Source organism: Oncorhynchus gorbuscha, unplaced genomic scaffold (genome assembly GCF_021184085.1).
Source record: "Oncorhynchus gorbuscha isolate QuinsamMale2020 ecotype Even-year unplaced genomic scaffold, OgorEven_v1.0 Un_scaffold_1126, whole genome shotgun sequence".
Classification (NCBI taxonomy): domain Eukaryota; kingdom Metazoa; phylum Chordata; class Actinopteri; order Salmoniformes; family Salmonidae; genus Oncorhynchus; species Oncorhynchus gorbuscha.
The window spans coordinates 178,556-199,586 of NW_025745998.1; the positions used below are offsets into that span (position 1 = coordinate 178,556).

Here is a 21,031-nt window from a genome sequence, read left to right on the forward strand (position 1 = left end):
AACACGCCCACCAGCATCCATTGGTAAGAATTTCTAGTTGAATAAACGCAATGTGACTGTCATGCCAGGGCCTTGAATTTGAACAGCGAACAGATTGATTCTCACATATCGCTGATGCTGCAACATTACTACGAGAAGACAGTTTTGACTGACAACTGTGAGATAATTTGTTTGGGATTACAACACCAAACACATAATGATGAGATACTTGGTAAACAGGATGGAAAACTGAGAGAAGTGAAAACATCCATCTTCCTGTTCTGTCTATTGCACACTTAGTCATGAGATCACAGCGCGCACACACACATATTGTGTCAACATTATGTTTTCATCAGAACGGATTTGTCAGTGTTCTCCTCTATCGCGCTAATTAATCTCGACAGCCGGTAAGGACACATCAGCTAAATTAAATGTATCATATCAGCTAAATTAAATGTGATTAAATATCAGATTAAAACGGTTTGATTCCATATTAGGTTCACTTATAACGATTGAGAGTACAACTTTATGATTATACCTGTATCTCGTTTTACTCCAGTCATCATGGAGAACAAGGAAAACTGCCTTCCAGGGTTATCGTTACACCAGCCAGACGATATCATTTGGCGGATAGGGGGTCAGTCAGCCTCTCTCCCCTGTAACATCGTATATGATACCAATAGGAACATTGATTTCCTCTGGTTCGTCTTCAAGCAGGACGCTCATCACTCGGTCGATCTGATAACCCAGCAACACAAATACAGCCTGGAGAAAAACAGCCTAAATATCAACTCACTCCAGGCCAATGACAGCGGGGTGTACCACTGTGCTGCCTTGTTTAGAGACGTGGTATGCAGCGGGGCACAGGAGATAGGGCAGGGCACCACGCTGGTGGTGAGAGGTAAGAGCATAGAATGAAATAGAACATGTGTCATTTGAAATGATTACTCATCATTTAATATATCTCTATGGGTAAGAGTGTTTGGGGTAGCAAGGGGGACTTTTCAGTTCTACTCAAGTTTTGCCTTTACAACCATATGAAAACCAAGTGCCAGTTCTCCTGTGTGCTTTCAGAGAGGGGCGTGCAGATGGCCTGGCAAGTTTTGCTGTTTGTCCTGTTAGCCTTGTACAGTCTGGCAATACTGATTCTGATCATTCGTAAGAAGGTAAGCTATTGTATTACTCTAGATACATGCATATAATGATCATTATGAATTGGTTGTTGTTTGAGATGTAACAGAGCACAAAATATATTGACCAATCATGCAACCATCATAATCATCTAGTCTACATTGGATTCTAACCTGCTCATTCTACACTAGACTGGGAAAGACATTGCCGTTTGCAGAGGCACACAGAAGAGTGACATCCAGGTGCAGTCTTCTCTTTTGTACTGCCTCACTGAAGTTGTTCATTATGTCTTAAAGAATACTTGATACCACCACAATGTGCAATGTGTTCTCAATATTTAGTTTCACCATGTTGTGGAAAGCCCAATGTCTTAAACAAGGAACAGCTCTATTTCCAAGCCCTTGCTATCATTGTTTTGTAAGAAGGGGTATTCCTCTTCCGTAAATTCCTAGTAAAATCCTCAGTCTCACAATGTTGAGACTAATGTATCTTTACATTGCAGAAAGACAAGGAAATACAACACTTTTTAGTTGTTATTTGCCACTGTGATGTAACCAATTTGTTTGCTGTTCATTCTCTTACAGAAGAATAAAGTTCGAGTACAGTTTGGTGCTGTTGTGCAAGAGCTGTACGGTAAGAGGAACTTACGAAGTAACAAGAAAAACCCCAACCACAGTGGCCCTGCTCAAAACAAGGTACGAGATGGTCACATTGCATTTTCCTAATATGGCTTATTGGCTTTCCTAATAAGTATGAGAGGCTAGGAAAGTGCTTCGATTTGATGTTATGTTTATGTTATGACTCAGTTATAACAACCTGTTTTCAATTGACTAAATAATCACACCTTTGTCTTAAGCAAACTCTTCTCTTATCAACACATCTAATCTACACCATGTTGACTCTACAGCTGATAAACTCAACTGAATCGTCTTGCAGGTTGAAAGCCCCCACTCCAACCATCCAGAGGACATTTACCAAAACCAGTGACTCAACAAAAAGGAGAATCATTAATGACAGCTACTTCCCTACACAGACTGATCTTCAGGCGGGAGACTATAAACGAAGGACACTGCTGACCTGCAAAACGACTAACCGAAATCTAAAACTGACCCTTAGCTTAACCAAAGAGAGTAACCAGACAAAAACAATCTCGATTTATTGATAAACTTCAAATTAATTAGAAAGAAAAACAGAAGTCCCTCTACTGAATCTGAAGTTCACCTATTTGAATATCCAATTGGTTTTGTCCATGTTTCATTTTGAAAAGTCAACGTAAATAACACGTGCAAGTTATTTGAATGAAGGCGTATTGTTTTTAAATGGGATCAGTGTAAAAGGACACGTAGGAAACATTCCACAACAAATGAATGCAAATCATTTGAATGAAAAGTAATAGCATATTTGTTTGGTATTAACTATTTAGACAAAGGCACAATATCACAATGGTTCAGGTCCCATGATAACAGTATGTAGTATACACAATGTCAAAGAAAATATCTGTTTTTACATTCAATTTGTTTGGAGAACAAAGTCTGAAAACTAATAAACTATGTGAAAGTAATCTGATGCTACAATATCCCTCAAACTTGGTTAAGTCATACAGTTTCCACAGTAACTAACATAATATTATTGCATAGAGTAATAGCAGACTCAGGCACTGTGCTCCTGCTACCAGAGTTAAGGTCAGTACCATTCCCTTCATCACCACCAGACAAGTTCACCGACAAACATAACAAACACATACAGATGGAGTGTTTTCTTCTGCAGTACCCTCCGGCCATTACACCCCCATGTTCCCTTTAGGAGTGCTGCAGCAACCTATCAAGTCTTAAAAGACAGCATAGACAGTGACTCATAAACAGCATAAATTGAGTGACTCAGCCGTCGATATACATGGTGTCCACGGTGTGACTGTTGCGTATTGAGAAGGGCTTCCAGGCGAAGACTTGCAGGGCGGCGATACACATGGGCACCACACACACCAGGTAGAACATGGTGGTGTGGAGGGCCTCCAAGTCACTGCAGGGGAGGAGTAGGACATTATTCAGACAGTACAGGACCTGTTACAAGATATAGAGGAGCTACTGGAAATGTGTAGTCATGTATTCAACCAGTGTGTCTGTGTATCAAGACAATTCATAAAAATTACATCTAATAATGCTATGATAGAGATACATTAAAGTAACGTTTAATTAACTACCATGTCGTAGAATAAATGCAGTTGCTTTCCATGGGTTCACTGACACAATTAATGTAACATGTCAATGCAGCTATTTCACCACTAGGCGGTGTAAGCAGTCATCTCAGTAAGCGTAACATTAGGAGTTCAAGCTTTAACCACAGCAAGTTGTCAAACATTACATTTATGGATAACAATGTGTGATATCGGCACCTGAAATGAATCAAATGCTGCTTTAATTCAGCCGGTGACTCGCTGGCAGTGAACCAATCCTAGATCATTCCCACTCCTACAGCTCCAAAATACACCAGGCCGTAACAGTAAGACTGGTTTGGTCAGGCTAAAGTTAATTTGCATGCTGGCAGAGCAAACATGGATTCAAGCTAATAATGCAAAACACAGAAAAGGATCTTAAATGGTCGTCCTTGATAGTCTAAAGTGCCTTCCTCGCCTCACTTATCTGAAGACAGATCAGATACAAGCAAAATGGATGACTACAGGGAATTCACTTTCACCTGTTCAGTACTCACCACAATAATACAATTAGCAAAAAGGAGATAATAAGTGGACATTTAAGACTATTGAGACGCAGCCCTTACCTGGGGTTTGCATCCCTCCCAGCAGCCCTTACCTGGGGTTTGCATCTCTCCCAGCAGCCCTTACCAGGGGTTTGCATTCCTCCCAGCAGCCCTTACCTGGGGTTTGCATCCCTCCCAGCAGCCCTTACCTGGGGTTTGCATCCCTCCCAGCAGCCCTTACCTGGGGTTTGCATCCCTCCCAGCAGCCCTTACCTGGGGTTTGCATCCCTCCCAGCAGCCCTTACCTGGGGTTTGCATCCCTCCCAGCAGCCCTTACCTGGGGTTTGCATCCCTCCCAGCAGCCCTTACCAGGGGTTTGCATCCCTCCCAGCAGCCCTTACCAGGGGTTTGCATCCCTCCCAGCAGTCCTTACCTGGGGTTTGCATCCCTCCCAGCAGCCCTTACCTGGGGTTTGCATCCATCCCAGCAGCCCTTACCTGGGGTTTGCATCCCTCCCAGCAGCCCTTACCTGGGGTTTGCATCCCTCCCAGCAGCCCTTACCTGGGGTTTGCATCCATCCCAGCAGCCCTTACCTGGGGTTTGCATCCCTCCCAGCAGCCCTTACCAGGGGTTTGCATCCATCCCAGCAGCCCTTACCTGGGGTTTGCATCCCTCCCAGCAGCCCTTACCAGGGGTTTGCATCCCTCCCAGCAGCCCCTGGGGTTTGCATCCCTCCCAGCAGCCCTTACCTGGGGTTTGCATCCCTCCCAGCAGCCCTTACCTGGGGTTTGCATCCCTCCCAGCAGCCCTTACCTGGGGTTTGCATCCCTCCCAGCAGCCCTTACCTGGGGTTTGCATCCCTCCCAGCAGCCCTTACCTGGGGTTTGCATCCCTCCCAGCAGCCCTTACCTGGGGTTTGCATCCCTCCCAGCAGCCCTTACCTGGGGTTTGCATCCCTCCCAGCAGCCCTTACCTGGGGTTTGCATCCCTCCCAGCGTCCTTCAGGTTCTCATAGCCAAACTGGTTTAGGAGGGAGACCACCAGCATAGGAGCCAGAGACTGGGCTGGTTTAGTGAACAGAGCATTGGTCCCAAACACCATGGAGGAGAGGGGGGAGCTGTAGAGGACAGAGGGAAAGGACACAACAAGGCTTTAAAACTTGATCCACTTACTTTGATGTCATAAGGATATAACAATGACAATAATAATCATGGATTGGAATGACTGGATTTATATTTTCCATCAAGGGCTCAAAGCGCTTTTAGCTCTACCCTTGCTAGTGTTTATCTCCGTCACTGTGTTTACATTCCTGTCCGTGTACTGTACGTGACTTACAGAGATGCACATTGATTGTAACCTTTTTGTAAGAACATACAGCCTCTGTTACTTTTGTAATGTTAGGTAGGTGCCCTTCCAAGGGAGGCTGTTAGGTACTGTAGCACTGCCAATGAAGCTCAGTGTTAGCCTACAGAACACACCTGAGAGAGTAGTGTTCTATTTCTGTCTATCTGTAATGGATGGCTGGGCGGGTGGAGGTCACTGTGTGCTGATGTGGCACTATAATAACTGTGCTGTCACACAGCAGACCTGGGTTTACCTGCGCTTGTGTCTCTGAAGGTCTGAGTCGATAATGTCAGCCAGAGGCAGGTTAAACAGACTGAAGGCTGCCTGGACAAGGACCCTTAATGGCGACAAAGAGAATATAGATTTATTTATTTTACAATTAAATAGTGTTTGTATGATAAAGCAAACAGTTGTAAAATGGCACTGTTGTATATCCAACTCATGGAGCAAATCATGTTACTGAATTACATAACTGACATTGATATATGTGGAAATGTACTGTCATTAATGCCAGTGGCTACAATAACATATAAATAGATGATATAATAACATTACAATGACAATACCATAACATAACTTCTTACATGTTAGCGGTCAGGAAGAATGCCAGGATGTAGTAGTGATGTGGCCCCAGCACCAGCATGACGGCAGCCATGCCAGCCTCCACGTAGAAGGTGAGCAGGATGATCTTGTAGTAGCCTAGGCTGTGGAGCAGGCTCTGACTGCTCAGCACAACCAACTGAGAGAGACGCACCACAGAGAGATGACAATAACATACAGTATGTAACACTTGGAATAAATCAATGAGGCAATGCTATAAAATAGGTGGTCTAGTGTGTGGTTCAGCACTTGGCAACGCACTCAATGTAATACATTGGTGATGCTGAGTGAGGTCAGTGACTCCCTCCACTCAGTACAAAGTGTTTTGAGCTGTGGTATGTTACCTGAGGACAGATGAAGCCTGCTCCATACATGAAGCTCTTGGCCAGTGACGGAAGCACATTGGGGGGTATCAGATGCTCGGCGAAGATCATAGTGAAGTTATTACAGAATGCCACCATGAAGACCTGGAAAAAGTGCAAAGGATAGGAAATATAAATGTAATGGTCAGCTGTGGTACACACTCACATGTCCCCATTAACAGAACAAACCACATTCTGTGCCCCCATTCAGTGGCTGTACCCAAGTCTTTTTCTCTGACCTGAAAAAAGTTCATGAGCACAAAGAGCTGGAAGTCCCTATTGGTCAGGATCTGCAAGGTCATAGAGATCACCAAGGAGAAGGAAAGAGTTGATTGGCCAGAACCTTGGTAGTTTGACCTCGGTGCTGACCCTTTGGTGTCAAAGCGGCTCTCGCTGTGTAGGCCTGTGTAGATCATGCAGCCACAAGCCAGAACGGCCACCAGGACAGTGAAGCACTGGAAGGATGGGAAGTCATCCATGTTCTGGGAGAGGAGGCCGCAGAATAGAACACTGGAAGAACCTATAAGTGATGCCACCTGGGGAGAGGAGGGGGAAGAGGAGACTAACGTGAGAACACTTTACTGACTTCAGACAACAAAATAAATACCATATACAGGCTAAAATGAAACATGTAAAAAAACACTACACAAAACACCTCCCTTTCCTACCTGGTTGTATTTGATGAGTCTCAGCCTGCTCTGGTGGTGGCCTGAAATCTCTGCAAAGAGGGCGCACTGCGCCAGCAACACAAACGTCAGCATCCCGTCGAACGCACACAACGCCACCATCAGGTGGACGCCGCTCATCCAGTCGCCGGGGGCGTACTCTCGCCATGGAAACCAGGCGAGCAGAAAGGCGATTGCGTAGAAGGGAGCACCATACAGGATGGAGAGACGACGTTGAGAGCAGCACGGTACGCGGGAGTTATCCTGCAGGTAGCCGAACAGAGGGTCGTTCACTGCATTCCACACCATGTACACCACCTGTCAGGATGAAGGGATGACATAATTATTGTATTGTTAGCATAGAAATGTGTATCTCAAAGTTGCAAATATTGCACAATTGCCCAAATTACACATGTCAAAGGACTGTATATGCTGTCATGTGTTGTTCCTTCCACTTAATGAAGTGTGAGAAAGCTGCATGACCAATAATACCATTGTACATACATTCCTCACTACCATTGAGCATTGACTATCAAGCCAGTTATTCCCATTTTTAATTGACATACTATTACTGGGCAGTGCACAATGTTGGCCTATTATTACACAAGTGCACCATAGTCATATGGCCCGAAGGCTACAGTTGCTGTTTAACAAATAATAATGTGGTTCGGTTACTGGCCCAACACTCTAACCACTGGGCTACCTGCCTCTCATAACGTGTACAGTATCTGTTACTGTAGTACAGTACTCACTTGTGACTGATGGAAAGCTCCTTCTGATATCTTGTACTTGTTGAGGAACAGCTTGACATAGTAGAAGCTGAATATGCTGTTCATCATGCCTGCTCCCAGGGTGGTCATGGAGTAAGCCACGGCGGCGGGGTGAGCCCCCAGACTCGCCAGGTGCCCTAGGATGTTCAGGCCGCCGAAGGTGCGAACACCTGCGGCTGGTTTCTCCACGGTCATGCCTGGTGGTGGTTTCATTTCCCCAGGCTACTCACTTTGATCTAATTACCACAGACTTGCAAAATGAGTCGAGTGTCACTTGAGTGAAAGGTGAGTTTATAGAAACGGAGTTCATAGCTATTCATATTCCATGGCAAAAGTGCTGCAGTCGAGCGCAGAATTTCTACTATTTCAGCTTGGTCAGCAAACAGACTTTGCAAATACTAATTAAGATAACCTCACTGATGAATACACAATCACAACTATGTGTTAATATAAAATAATAACATTATGCTCCTCTCCTCGCTTGCAGCTATCAAACCCGTTTCTGTAAATGCGGAAATAGGCGGGGCAATAATCCATGTCACCGAACCATAACAAACAAACATTGGACAAAAAGGTGCTCTGGTCCCACCTACTTTCTAATTATTGGTCAATGAACTGTCATTAAAAAGTAGTGTTGCTTTTTACTTAGGGGCTGAGTTCGTTCTCCGGCTGCGCAGATTGCCACGTTGCTGCAGAGAGACACCGGACTACGACACCAGAGGATATTGTCTGGTCACTCCAGGCTGTTTATCACACCGGTGTTTTAGGATTCTGCCGGGTGGAGCGTGCACTCTATTGGAATACAATTGTCAGTGGAAATGCTGACCGATATGATAGTGGAGGAAGAGTTTGAGCTCAAGGATGAGGAGCCATGGTATGGCAAACAGGACCTTGAGCACGGTAAGAGACTTGTGTTGCGGGCGTTGAAGGGAGGGATAGCTTGGTTGCGTCCTAAACAGCCGCAACTGAGAGGGAACAATCACCAGCCTCCTATTGCAATACGACTCCACAATTCTACAGTCATCTGAGGTTACAGATTGGAAAATAATTACAATGTTATTTTAAATTGTCCTAGACAAAATCAGTGAATAGCCTCACGGTTATTGCACGTAGGCTGATTACATTTTCAGTGGTAGACATGCAATTGCCAACATTGCAACCGCAAGTCTCAAAGGATACATTTACATTTACATTTAAGTCATTTAGCAGACGCTCTTATCCAGAGCGACTTACAAATTGACCATTTTCATAGACCCACATCTATTCCATTTTAAAAACACTTTAAAAAAATGAAAGTCTCAACAAAATTAGTGATTTGTATCGAACACATTATCTTGTTGTAAATGGTAACACTCGTGACACTCACACAGTCAGTAATAGTGGGGTCTATATAGAGAATTACTGAGAGCCTTCTTGTTGCCAGGATATCCTGAAGCTGTCATTTCCCATGTTTTGTGTGTGTAGGCTACAGTTTTTGCAGTTTGTTTGGGCACTATTTGCATGTATATGTGTACTGCATGATTATTGTGCACCTACCTGTATGTTGTTGATCATGACACTCATTACATTACGTGGCTGGCTGCAACCTGGTCTCAGAGCATTTTGTATTATTCTGTATGTAAATCAATACACTCCGTTTCGTATATTATGTATTAATTTGTGGATGTTCATCACCCATTTTGTATGATATGTTCTGAATTATAATTTGTAATGTTATGAATTTACAAAGTGTACAATATGTTATGACTTTACAATATAATATGTTACGAATTCTAGCTAGGTGGCTAGGATGCTAACGTTAGCTAGGTTAGGGGTTAGTTTAAAGGAAGGGTTGGCTAAAGGTGTTAAGGGTTAGCTAACATGCAAAGGAGCTTAAAGTAGTAAGTAGTTGAAAAAGTTGCTAAAATACTAGTTATCCGCAATGAGATTCGAACTCGCAACCTTTTGGGTAGCTAGACGTTCTCGTTATACAAAACAAAAGGTTAAATTGATACACCTTTATTTTGTTAGGGTTCTCACACAGCCATATTTCCATGTTATAGTGCTTGTTTACAGAAATTAGCTATCCGCGTCTCCGAACACGTGTGTAAATGCAAGTCAGACGCCACAAACGTGTTGTCACTGAAAAATACTGTCGGCTGCAACTGTGTTAAAACCGCTTACATCTGTGTGAAGTAAGTGTGTATTTTGCATTTGGAAATAATGTGATATGAAAGTAAAGGGATTTATGTTTCTAGAACCATACTGCAATTGAGAATCGATTTAGATGGAGCTTTTGGCTGTTTTGGCTTCCAGAGCCAATTCGCCTTTAAACAGAACATGTAAGGACCTTGGACTAAAATGAGTAATGTTAGCCCAATATTGGACTGAAGGAGCCTAACATACTGTGAACTGATCCATGTTTAGTGTGTGTATATGTAGCAGTGTTAAAACAACGCAAGGAGAGTACGGTTTTGTCCAAATAAATCACCCCAGCCAGTGGTCCCAGTTGAGCATTATTTATTATCTGTTGTTAAATAGGAAACAGCACGTTAGTTGTGCAGGGCTTAATGATGTTGATGACTGTCGATGGTAAAATCTGTAGCATGAACACATCTGTTAGCAGTGGGCGTATGTGACCATTACATCGGTGCATGCTAGCTAACACACTTATTTATATACAGCAATCATATACCAAAGCACATCCCAGAAAGCCACTCAATCCCGAACAGGTACCATATACCCACACATGTATAAATCAGCAACACATTGTAAAATATAGAAAACAGTATTCAGAACGTGACCTACCCCTTGCGTCACATTTTCATACTGGGGATCTCACCCGAACTCCCCCTTTCTGAAAGCGGGGCCAATAACACGCCTTATTGTCACCGAAATTGAACCAACCAATAAGAATGCTTGAACATTAAATGTACCTTTCTTTAGAGGCAAGTTGGAAACATAACCAACCCTGTTACATGTACAATGAATGTGTTTTGTTTGCGTGTATCTATTTACAGATCTCCATTTGGCGGCTCAGCTGGGTAAGACCCTGCTGGACCGGAACAATGAGTTGGAGCAGGGGCTGCAGCAGATGTTCTCCACCAACCAGGAGCAGCTGCAGGAGATTGAGGTAGCTAGTCTAAATATGATCATACTAGGCCACTGAGAGCAAACACACACACTACATTGTAGGTTACATTTTTTCCCACTGATGTAGAATCAGTCGGCAACATAAGATGTGTAATATGAATGAATCACTTTTTAAACGTTTCTCTGAAGGTCACTATTGCTGGAATATTGCTTGTTAATAAATGACCATTTTGCAGATACTGTACCACTGGAGTAGCCCTACATTCATTCACCAAACTGACTTGGTCTTAGCTAACCTGTCCTTCGGAAAGTATTCAGACCCCACAACTTTTTACACATTTTGTTAGGTTACAGCCTTATTCTAAAATGTATTATTGTTTTTTTCCCCTCATCAATCTTTACACAATACCCCATAATGACAGCAAATACATTTTTTTTTTTCAATTTTGGCTAATTCATTAAAAAAATCACATTTACATAAGTATTCAGACTCTCAGTAGTGTAACGACCCTGGGTTTATAATCACTGATACCGACTCTTCCGCATGACCATGCTTTTGTGGCACAGTCAATAGCGCACTGGACTTCGGGCTAGAAGGTCGAGGGTTCGAGGCCTGCTCTCTGCCTGTTTCATTACATTGGTGTCAGAAGGGATCGGACCTTGCATCCATGACAGTGCGTGTGCTTGGCCGGTGAGCGCGATCCTGTAAGACGTAGAGTCGCAAGCTAGCGCGAGGACACGCTCTTTGAAAGGGGGGAGTAGTGTACCGACACTGGGTTTATAAGTGCAGATATCGACTCTGCCGCACAAGCATGCTTTTGCGGCACAGTCGCTAGCGTGTGGGACTTCGGGCTAGAAGGTTGAGGTTTCGAGACCAGCTCCCTGCCTGTTTCATTACAGTACTTTGTTGAATCACCTTTGGCAGCAATTACAGCCTTGAGTCTTCTTTGGTATGATGCTACAAGCTTGGCACACCTGTATTTGGGGTGTTTATCCCATTCTTACACTCAATCTCTGTCAGGTTGGATTGGGAGCGCAGCTGCACAGCTATCTTCAGGTCACTCCAGAGATATTCAAGTCCGGGTTCTGGCTGGGCCACTCAAGGACATTCGGAGACTTAAGACTTGTCCTTGGCTGTGTGCATAGGGTCATTGTTCTGTTGGAAGGTGAACCTTTGCCCCAGTTTGAGGTCCTGAGCACTCTGGAGCAGGGTTTCATCAAAGATCTCTCTGTACTTTCTCTTGATCCTGACTATTCTCCCAGTCTCTGCTGATAAAAAACACATAGGGATGGTGCCAGTTTTCCTCCAGACGTGACGCTTGGCATTCAGGTCAAAGAGTTGAATCTTGGTTTTATCAGACCAGAGAATATTGTTTCTCATGGCCTGAGTCCTTTAGGTGCCTTTTGGCAAACTCCAAGCAAGCTGTCATGTGCCTTTTACTGTCAGTGACCATTGGGTTCTTGGTCGCCTCCCTGACCAAGGCCCCCCCGATTGCTCAGTTTGGCAGGGCGGCCAGCTCTAGGATGAGTCTTGGTGGTTCCAAACTTCTTCCATTTAAGGGTGGAGGCCGCTTTTCTTGGGGACCTTCAATGCTGCAGAATTGTTTTTGGTACCCTTCCCCAGATCTGTGCCTCGAACATGCCCTGTCAACTGTGGGGCCTTTTTATATATACAGATGTATGCCTTTCCAAATCATGTCCAATTTAATTTACCACAGGTGGACTCCAAGTTGTAGACACATCTCAAGCATGATCAATGGAAACAGGATGCACATGAGCTCAATTTCGAGTCTCGTAAGCAAAGGGTCTGAATACTTATGTAAATAAGGTATTTCTGTTTTTTATTTGAATCAATTTGCAAAAATTTCTAAACCTGTTTTCACTTTGTCATTATGGGGTATTCTGTGTAGATTGCTGAGGATTTTTTTGTTTTGTATTTAATCCATTTTAGAATAAGGCTGTAACATAACAAAATGTGGAAAAAGTCAAGGGGTCTGAATACTTTCCGAAGGAACGGCACCTGTCCTGTATGTAAACAAAAATAGGACTTCTGTGTTCAAAAGCAATAAGAAGCTTAGCTCAACTGTATGACGTCATTAGGAAACAACCCTACGCACAGACCAACAAGTCCACCAATGGGAGCCGAAAGTCCACATTGACAAATCTCTCCCCCAAATCTATTTTCTTGTCAGGCTCTTCCGCTCGTTAGTTTCCTCTCGTTAAATGGGATCAAGTGAAAGCCTGTCTGGATTAGCTCATGACTTAATTGGTGCATTGCTTGGACAGGTATTTGTCTAACTATCTTTAAGGCACCTTTAGGACACCTCCTCTCTGTAAGGAGAGCAGTGGCCAACGGCTTTATGCTTCCTTCAGTAGCCAAAGGCTTAGTCAAGGTAGTGAACTTTCACATAGTTCCTACTGATGTTATCCTGCCTCTCAACACTGAGTATCTAAGGCTGTGTTTAGACAGCATAGCCTAAGAGAACTTGGTGTGCAAATGCTCTTTCCTGCCTCGCACCTCATGATATATGATGGTGTGTTTAACGACCTACATTTTGGGGTTGCCTAATAGTACCCTCACTATATTCACGGGATGTGTCCTGCTGAGTACTCACACACATGCATGTTCTCAGTTAGGGTGGTGGTACAAACAACATTACATTTTCGTATCAGACCTTTCTGCCTTTCCTCCATCATCCTGACTAGTGACTACTTTAGTATGAACTCCTTGCTTGTTCACAAGGGTCTACTTGCGCTATAGGCGCCGGGCACGCGGCACAGGTCTAATTTGTACAGTAATTTCCAAACAAATAAGTATGAACAACAGATCTGTACAAAGATTAGCAAATATGTGCACTGCGCAGGTGCTAGCTTTGGGCGACCATGGTGGAACAAGCAGTATGTGTTCGGTGAGCAGTCTCAACAAGTTCACACAAACAGGTGATGCATTCAAAGGGTGTTCAGGTGCAAACGTGTTCGTTCAGCACACAACCAACCACAGGGGATTTTAACATTAACCAAAAATGGCAATTCCACAGTAACAGAATGATGCTGAGACTCTCAATTTTCCACTTTCAAATGTACGAAAAATAAAAACCAATGATCGCAAAGTAAAAAATAAATAAAAAACGTACAAGGACAACTTTTTAACAAATTTCCACAGAAAATGACAAAAACACGTTTACTTGAAGAACAGTGCAGAGGCAACGTTTGGTAACAGAATGACGGCACAAACAGCACAGACCATCATTCTGTTACCATGGAATAGCCGAAGAGGAGCCTAAGACCAGGTACAGACACCACATATAGATATGGTCAGATCCATGGGATTACAATTCTAAGCACTGAAGGCATTGGCCTCATAATAAGCACTGTAAAGAATTTTTAGGTCCTTTGTTGACCTGCTGTCAGTTAGATGGTCTCTCCAGTAATTAAAATAGAACGGGACAGTTGGTACAGTCAGTAATAGTCGGACATCCTGGGGTTAAACGTCAAGACAGAGGTCTTAGACTAGAGGGTTAAAACCTCTACAGGATCGGTGCCCCCCTCCCCGCTGGACGGTTGAGCTAACGTACGCTAATGTGATTAGCATGACGTTGTAAGTAACAAGAACATTTTCCAGGACATAGCTATGTCTTATATGGTTAATCCAACAGCACTGTCTAATTTACAGTACCTAATACAGTGAAATAATACTGTGCTATTGTTTGAGAGTGCACAGTTATGAACTTAAACGTTTAAATTAACCGATTTTAGGCACATTTGGGCAGACTTGATGCAACATTTTGAACATTAATGCAAATGCTTCATTGGATCAGTCTAAAACTTTGCACATATACTGCTGCCATCTAGTGACCAAAATCTAAATTGCGCCTAGAGTTCTAAGTCATGTAATTGCCTTATTCTTGCATTTCAAAGATGATGGAACAAAAACAGACCGCATGTTTTTTTATTTGTATCATCTTTTACCAGATCTATTGTGTTCTATTCTCCACATTTCCACAAACTTTAAAGTGTTTCCTTTCAAATGGTATCAAGAATATGCATATCCTTGCTTCAGGTCCTGAGCTACAGACAGTTAGATTTGGGTATGTCATTTTAGGTGAAAAATGAAAAAAGGATTGGCTCCTTTAACAGAGGAATATAGGCTTTTTATTTTCAGGTAATGGTTAGATAGATATGTAAAGTTCAAGGTACTATTGTCACCTATTCAACTACTGTGACTGTGTTACTCATCTGTCAGTATTGTGACACTGCTATTGTTTTAAAATCTTTGTACATTTTTGACTGCAAGATCAGTAAAGTATCTTGTAATTATTCGCCTACCTCATGCCTTTTGCACACAATGTATTTAGACTCTTTCTTTTTTTCCTACTGTGTTATTGACTTGTTTATTGTTTACTCCATGTGTAAATCTGTTTACTCCATGCGTAAATCTGTTATCTGTTCACACTGCTATGCTTTATCTTGGCCAGGTCTCAGTTGTAAATGAGAACTTGTTCTCAACTAGCCTAACTGGTTAAATAAAGGTGAAAAAAAAGTAATTAAATAAATCTTTCACATGTAATTGAACCAGCTCAAAGTTCCATTGATGTACTTTTCAACTGAAGTGTCTCTGAAGGAGATCCCTGAGTGATGTGGGTTAGGGCTTTATCCTCCTATGCCTCGTCTGCCAGTCAGTTAATATCAAAATCTAATGATTTGAATTAGTTGTGATGGATAAGCCTAAATTCGAGGGCACACAGGGATCACTTAGGAGTCCTTCAACAAGTGGCAGTGACCCATCCTGATAATGCTAAGTGGTATATGTCCCAGCTCCATGCTTGCATAAAGTATTCTGGTCACAAAGCCACAGTGTTTTGCCAGTTCAAAAGTGTGTTCGGTGCTACTGGTCCTCTTCACTGATATGTTTCGAAATGCATCATTGTTCTGAGAATTGAATTACAGGAATGAGAGGACTTGCATACTGTAGCAGTCATAATGGAACCATAATTAAATGATTGATCAATACTTACATACAGTAAAAACTCTATCACCTGACAACACTGGACCCTATTAGTGGACCCAAAAACTGTTCTATCCATCCTATTTCAATGGCAATTACCTTTGACCTCCTCCCAGTACCTGACTAAGCAGGTGGATTTGCTGAGGCAAATGAATGACCAGCATGCTAAGGTATACGAGCAGCTAGATGTGGCGGCCAGAGACCTGGAGCAGGGCAACCACAGGCTGATTCTGGACAACCGCGTCGCCCAGCAGAGGATCAAATGGTGAGACTCAGGACTTTGATTCCTTTCTGAAAATAGTAACTGTAAACATTTTTACCCCCAGTATAAATACTTAGATGCCAAATTTATTAAGAGGCAAGGTTTTGGCTAAATTTTCTCCACAAAGCTCAGTAATTCTAACCACTTCTATGCTTGTCCTCTCTCTCAGCCTGACAGAAACGATCAACAGTCTTGAGACCCACATGGAGGACTTGCAGACCCAGGTGGAGGAGCTGAGGACAGTCCAGTCTGACCGGAGCAAGAGAGAACTGGCCGAACAGAGACACAACCTCGAGCACAGAGTGTGTCCTGCCTCAAGGAGCTGTATGACCTGCAGAAAGACAAGTGAGTGTGTGCATGTATGTGTCCTGCAGCTGTGCAATTGAACCTGGTGCCAACAAACCGCTAATGTTATTGTTAGTCTAAAACATCCATTCCGCCACAGAACCAGATGTGTTCAGCTTTATTCAGCTCAAATCAATGTTGATCAATTTAATTCTCATCTCAACCATGCAAACCAAGACTAGGTTGAGAAGAGAGTAGATGGAGATGGAAACCAAATGAGCTGGCCTTATTCTGCAGTGGGAATGGTCACCGTGAACACTAATTTCCTGCACTCTGATTATAGTAACTAAACAATTTGGAGATTATGTGCATGCTAAGAGAGGGAACACAATAACAAACAATAAACAGAGGAAGTTAACTTAAATGTTATTTTAAAGTACAGTAACAAGCATGTGCCTTGAGAGGAATGTTCTACTTCAGCTAGCCTGAATGTTTGTCACTGGCCAAGTTAAAGTACATCATTCCAGGAACTGTGTGTCTGGCCAAGTTACAGGTCTTTCTGAAAGTTTTTATAGAAACTGCACTATCAATCATCAATGGTGTCAAACCAGCAGTCATAGAACCTCTTCTCATCTCTGCCCCTTCTAGTGATCTGCATACTGTGTATTCCCTTTCAGTACATATTAAGTAAAGGAGACAGAGAGACGCTTGACTATTGAGATGGGTCCATAGTCTAATGACTATGTATTACCGCCATTTTCAGCCGTGTGCTGACTGGGCGTCCCCAGGTAACCCAGACCAACTAATCTGGGCCAAGGCTTTTCGGACATAATCCCCTGCAGATAAATCTTTCAGGAGAGGTTAAGTCTAGCTTGTATACACACACTAACATACACCGTGGTCCTTCTGTAGCTCATTTGGTAGAGCATGGCGCTTGTAATGCCAGGGTAGTGGGTTCAATCCCCGGGACCACCCATACGTAGAATGTATGCACACATGACTGTAAGTCGCTTTGGATAAAAGTGTCTGCTAAATGGCATATATTATTATTATTATTATTATTATTATTATTACATAGTTTAGTAGCCTGTTTTAGCATGCAATACAAAACTACTGATAAAGCACATACAGTACCAGTCAAAAGTTTGGACACCTACTATTCAAGGGTTTTTCTTTATTTGTACTATGTTCTGCATTGTAGAATAGTAGTGAAAACATCCAAACTATGAAATAACACAGGGAATCCTGTAGTAATCAAAAAGGTGTTAAACAAATCTAAATATATTTGAGATTCTTCAAAGTAGCCACCCTTTGCCTTGATGACAGCTTTGCACACTCTTGGTAGTTTCTCAACCAGCTTCACCTGGAATGCTTTTCCAACAGTCATGAAGTTTCCACATATGCTGAGCACTTGTTGGCTGCTTTTCCTTCACTCTGCGTTCCAACTCATCCCAAACCATCTCAATTGGGTTGAGGTTGGGTGATTGTGGATGCCAGGTTAACTGATGCAGCACTCCATCCCTCTCCTTCTTGGTCAAATAGCCTTTACACAGCCTGGAGGTGTGTTGGGTCATTGTCCTGTTGAAAAACAAATGATAGTCCCACTAGGCTCAAACCAGAAGGGATGGCATATCACTGCAGAATGCTGTGGTAGTCATGCTGGTTAATCAACCCCACATCAATGGGTCCTTGGGACCATAACACAGAGCATATAGCTTCTAACTCCTGTTCCTAAGTTAAGTGTGCCTTGAATTCTAAATAAATCACTGACAGTGTCACAAGCAAAGCAGCATCACACCTCTTCCTCCATGCTTCACGGTGGGAACCACACATGCAGAGATCATCCGTTAACCTACATTCTGCATCTCATAAAGACAAGGCGGTTGGAACCAAAAATCTAAAATATGTACTCATCAGACCTAAAGACACATTTCCACCAATGTCCATTGCTCGTGTTTCTTGGCCCAAGCAAGTCTCTTCTTAGTGGTGTCCTTTAGTAGTGGTTTCCTAGCAGCAATTGGACCATGAAGGCCTGATTCACGCAGTCTCCTCTGAACAGTTGATGTTGAGATGTCTGTTACTTGAACTCTGAAGCATTTATTTGGGCTGAAATTTCTGAGGCTGGTAACTCTAATGAACTTATCCTCTGCAGCAGAAGTAGCTCTGGGTCTTTCCTGTGGCGGTCCTCATGAGATTTGTTTCATCATAGCCCTTGATGGTTTTTGCGACGGCATTTGAGGAAACTTTGAAAGTTCTTAATTTTCTACTTTGACTGACCTTCCACATTGACTTATGTCTTAAAATAATGATAGACTGTTGTTTCTCTTTGCTTATTTGAGCTGTTCTTTCCATAATATGGACTTGGTCTTCTACCAAATAGTGCTATCTTCTGTATACCACCCCTACCTTGTCACAACACAACTGATTGGCTCAAACACATTAATTAAGAAAGAAAGAAATTCCACATATGAACTTTTAACTAGGTACACCTGACCATTTAAATGCATTCCAGGTGACTGCCTCGTGAAGCTGGTTGAGAGAATGAGTGTACAAAGCTGTTAAGGCAAACTGTTGCTACTTTGAAGAATCTCAAATATAATATATATTTGAACACTTTTGTTGGTTAATACATGATTCCAGATGTGTTATTTCATAGATTTGATGTCTTCACTATTCTACAATGTAGAAAATAGTCATAAAGAAAAACCCTTGAATGAGTAGGTGTCCAAACTTTTGACTGGTACTGTACATGATAAAAAACAGGCCTCTATAACCACTTTCACCATCTTGTTGAACCTTAGTCCTTTTCCCTGTCCCAGGTACATGGCCTATGAGAGCCTGCGTGTGGAGCATTCCTGGCCCGCAAGGAAGGAGTCCTGTCAGGACCCCGACCCCGATGAGGAGAACTCTGTGCTCCAGCGCTCCATCCAGACCCTGCAGGCTGTTCTGGCCTCTGAGCGGGGGAAGCGGGAAGCAGCGGAACAGGAGACTGAGCTGACTGCCAGGGAGAACGGGGCTCTGGAGCAGCGGCTGGCCCTGCTGGAGGGCTGCCGGGCTAGGCAGAGGGAGCTGGAGGCAGAGGTGGAGGAGCTACGGCAGCTGTGGCAGGTCGACTACGCCAACAGGTACGATCATGACACTTTCTATTCATACTTGGTACATGTTTGTATATTCGGCATAATAAAGACAATACTCTACTCCACCAGCGTCAGGAGACCTGACCGGCTACTGCTGCCCGACACTGTCTTCTTCGCCCAGAGGAGAAGCCCAGTCTGGTACAAAAGGAGGAGGAAGTGGGGGAGCAGGGAGGCGCAGCCTGCAGAGGTGCAACAGCGAAAGTGTTCTGAAGGGGACACTAGCAGACGACATCCGGCGGGGGGCATGAGCGTACATGTATCAGAAGAGCAGAGGCAGTGAAGCAGAGAGGAATCTCCCTGCTCAATGAGGTGGATGCCCAGTATAGTGCACTGCAGGTAAAGGTTTTCATTTCTCATTATTGCATAATCAACACAAAGACCGAGGGTGAAACTATTTCCATTTGTTTATGATGTGCTCTATGAATAAGAATGACAAACAAAAGGTCTAGGAGGTGAAGCAAATTACATTTTTATGCAGTAATTTGAGTTTGTTATACAGTGTGGAAAGTTGCCGGTGAGTGACTGAACGTTTGCCTCCTGCAGGTCAAATACGAGGAGCTTCTGCGGCGCTGCCAGCTGGGGGCAGACGGGATCAGTCATAAGGCCGTGCAGACACCCCACAGTTCCCACAGCACTGTCGGTTACCCCCGACGGCGCCTCTCAAGCTCGGCCACCTCCATCGGGCTCCCAGCTGTCCCCGACGACAACGGGCCTCAGCCGGAGTACAAGGCCCTTTTCCAGGAGATCTTCACCTGCATCCAGAAGACCAAGAGGACCTAAGTGAGAACAAGTGGCAGAGTCCGGGTCATTGACTCTGGGGACAGTGATGGCAGTATTTGTTCTTTGAATGGACTGTTGAAGAGGATGTTGCTATAGGAGAGGGCCTCAAATAGCACATTCCAAAGGGTGTTTTCTGTGTGTGTGTGCGCACGTGCACTAACACCTGTACCTCTTATACAACATGTGCCCTGTTGTCTCCTTCAATCCTGTCAACGCTATCACCTCGACACGCTCCGATAGTTTCATAAGCACTTTTCTTATCTACCGTCCATCCCTTTGACTACTTTCCATCCTTATCTACAAGTTTGTTTTTGACGCAAACATTTCCAGGTCAAAGGTTGATAAATGGATTGTTTGAGTCCTGATGCTATCACCTCTTAGCATCCGACTGCTCTTATGCCTCATTTAGCTCGATTAGATGGCACCACCTCTTCACTTGAAGTCAATGGGTGCAGTAATATTTGCAACCAGGGGTTTTCTATTCTTTTGTTTTCTACTAAATTCAAGTAATCATAGCAATTTAGAATGGTATGTGTATGTACCATAGATTTGGTCTTGTAGCTTAATGAGTATGCCTACGCTGTGTTTGTTTGTATGCTGATACCACGTACAGAACCCCCATTGTACAGATCTTGAACTTGCTTAGACTATCTAGCAGTCTGTGTTCAATCCACTTAGTGTTAAGTCTGTCGGGGAGCCATACCTTTGTGCACACTGTACATATTGCCAAATTATAGATTTAACTAAATCTGTGTACCTTTTATTATGCCAACTTAAAGAGTACTGGACTAGATGGAGTACTTTATAGATGCACTATATATATCTATATCTCCACACAAAAGTATGTGGACACCCATTCAAATGAGTGGATTTGGTATTTCAGCCACACCTGTTGCTGACAGGTGTATAAAATCGAGCACACAGCCATGCAATCTCCATAGA

General features: G+C 43.3%; 3 protein-coding genes across 4 annotated transcripts; 2 read left to right on the forward strand and 1 right to left on the reverse strand.

Moving 5' to 3' along the window:
• Nucleotides 1-41: 41 nt before the first annotated feature.
• On the forward strand, nt 42-2,676 carry LOC124021476 (immunoglobulin superfamily member 6-like). 2 transcript variants are annotated; one of them, XM_046336673.1, is made up of 6 exons: nt 43-386; nt 539-880; nt 1,054-1,145; nt 1,302-1,352; nt 1,695-1,805; nt 2,047-2,676. In XM_046336673.1, the coding sequence occupies exons 2-6, from the start codon at nt 544-546 to the stop codon at nt 2,095-2,097; spliced, it is 642 nt and encodes a 213-aa protein (XP_046192629.1). In that variant the 5' UTR covers nt 43-386; nt 539-543; the 3' UTR covers nt 2,098-2,676. The 2 variants fall into 2 exon arrangements, with proteins under 2 accessions (XP_046192628.1, XP_046192629.1); XM_046336672.1 differs by having other exon boundaries at nt 42-880.
• On the reverse strand, nt 2,250-8,067 carry LOC124021475 (transmembrane protein 180-like). Its single transcript, XM_046336671.1, has 8 exons — nt 7,531-8,067; nt 6,782-7,096; nt 6,353-6,649; nt 6,096-6,218; nt 5,736-5,890; nt 5,405-5,488; nt 4,781-4,924; nt 2,250-3,129 (listed from the first exon to the last, which is right to left on the reverse strand). The coding sequence occupies exons 1-8, from the start codon at nt 7,759-7,761 to the stop codon at nt 2,988-2,990; spliced, it is 1,491 nt and encodes a 496-aa protein (XP_046192627.1). The 5' UTR covers nt 7,762-8,067; the 3' UTR covers nt 2,250-2,987.
• A 134-nt stretch (nt 8,068-8,201) lies between these two features.
• LOC124021479 (cerebellar degeneration-related protein 2-like) lies at nt 8,202-20,780 on the forward strand. The gene is given in 10 exon segments (XM_046336683.1): nt 8,202-8,448; nt 10,548-10,660; nt 15,742-15,890; nt 16,057-16,177; nt 16,180-16,232; nt 18,992-19,297; nt 19,379-19,437; nt 19,475-19,545; nt 19,547-19,645; nt 19,853-20,780. Coding segments are annotated over 10 exon segments (1,290 nt in total). The 5' UTR covers nt 8,202-8,366; the 3' UTR covers nt 20,090-20,780.
• The last annotated feature ends 251 nt before the right edge of the window (nt 20,781-21,031 follow it).

Bases quoted from the DNA above. Each gene is read 5' to 3' on its own strand.
- LOC124021476 (XM_046336672.1), top strand. From the start codon at position 508: ATGATTATACCTGTATCTCGTTTTACTCCAGTCATCATGGAGAACAAG. The intron at 881-1,053 runs GTAAGAGCATAG...GTGTGCTTTCAG, and splicing joins CACCACGCTGGTGGTGAGAG to AGAGGGGCGTGCAGATGGCC. The intron at 1,806-2,046 runs GTACGAGATGGT...ATCGTCTTGCAG, and splicing joins GTGGCCCTGCTCAAAACAAG to GTTGAAAGCCCCCACTCCAA.
- LOC124021475 (XM_046336671.1), bottom strand. From the start codon at position 7,761: ATGAAACCACCACCAGGCATGACCGTGGAGAAACCAGCCGCAGGTGTT. The intron at 7,097-7,530 runs GTGAGTACTGTA...TCATCCTGACAG, and splicing joins GAGCTTTCCATCAGTCACAA to GTGGTGTACATGGTGTGGAA. The intron at 3,130-4,780 runs GTAAGGGCTGCT...CCTCCCCTGCAG, and splicing joins GGGAGGGATGCAAACCCCAG to TGACTTGGAGGCCCTCCACA.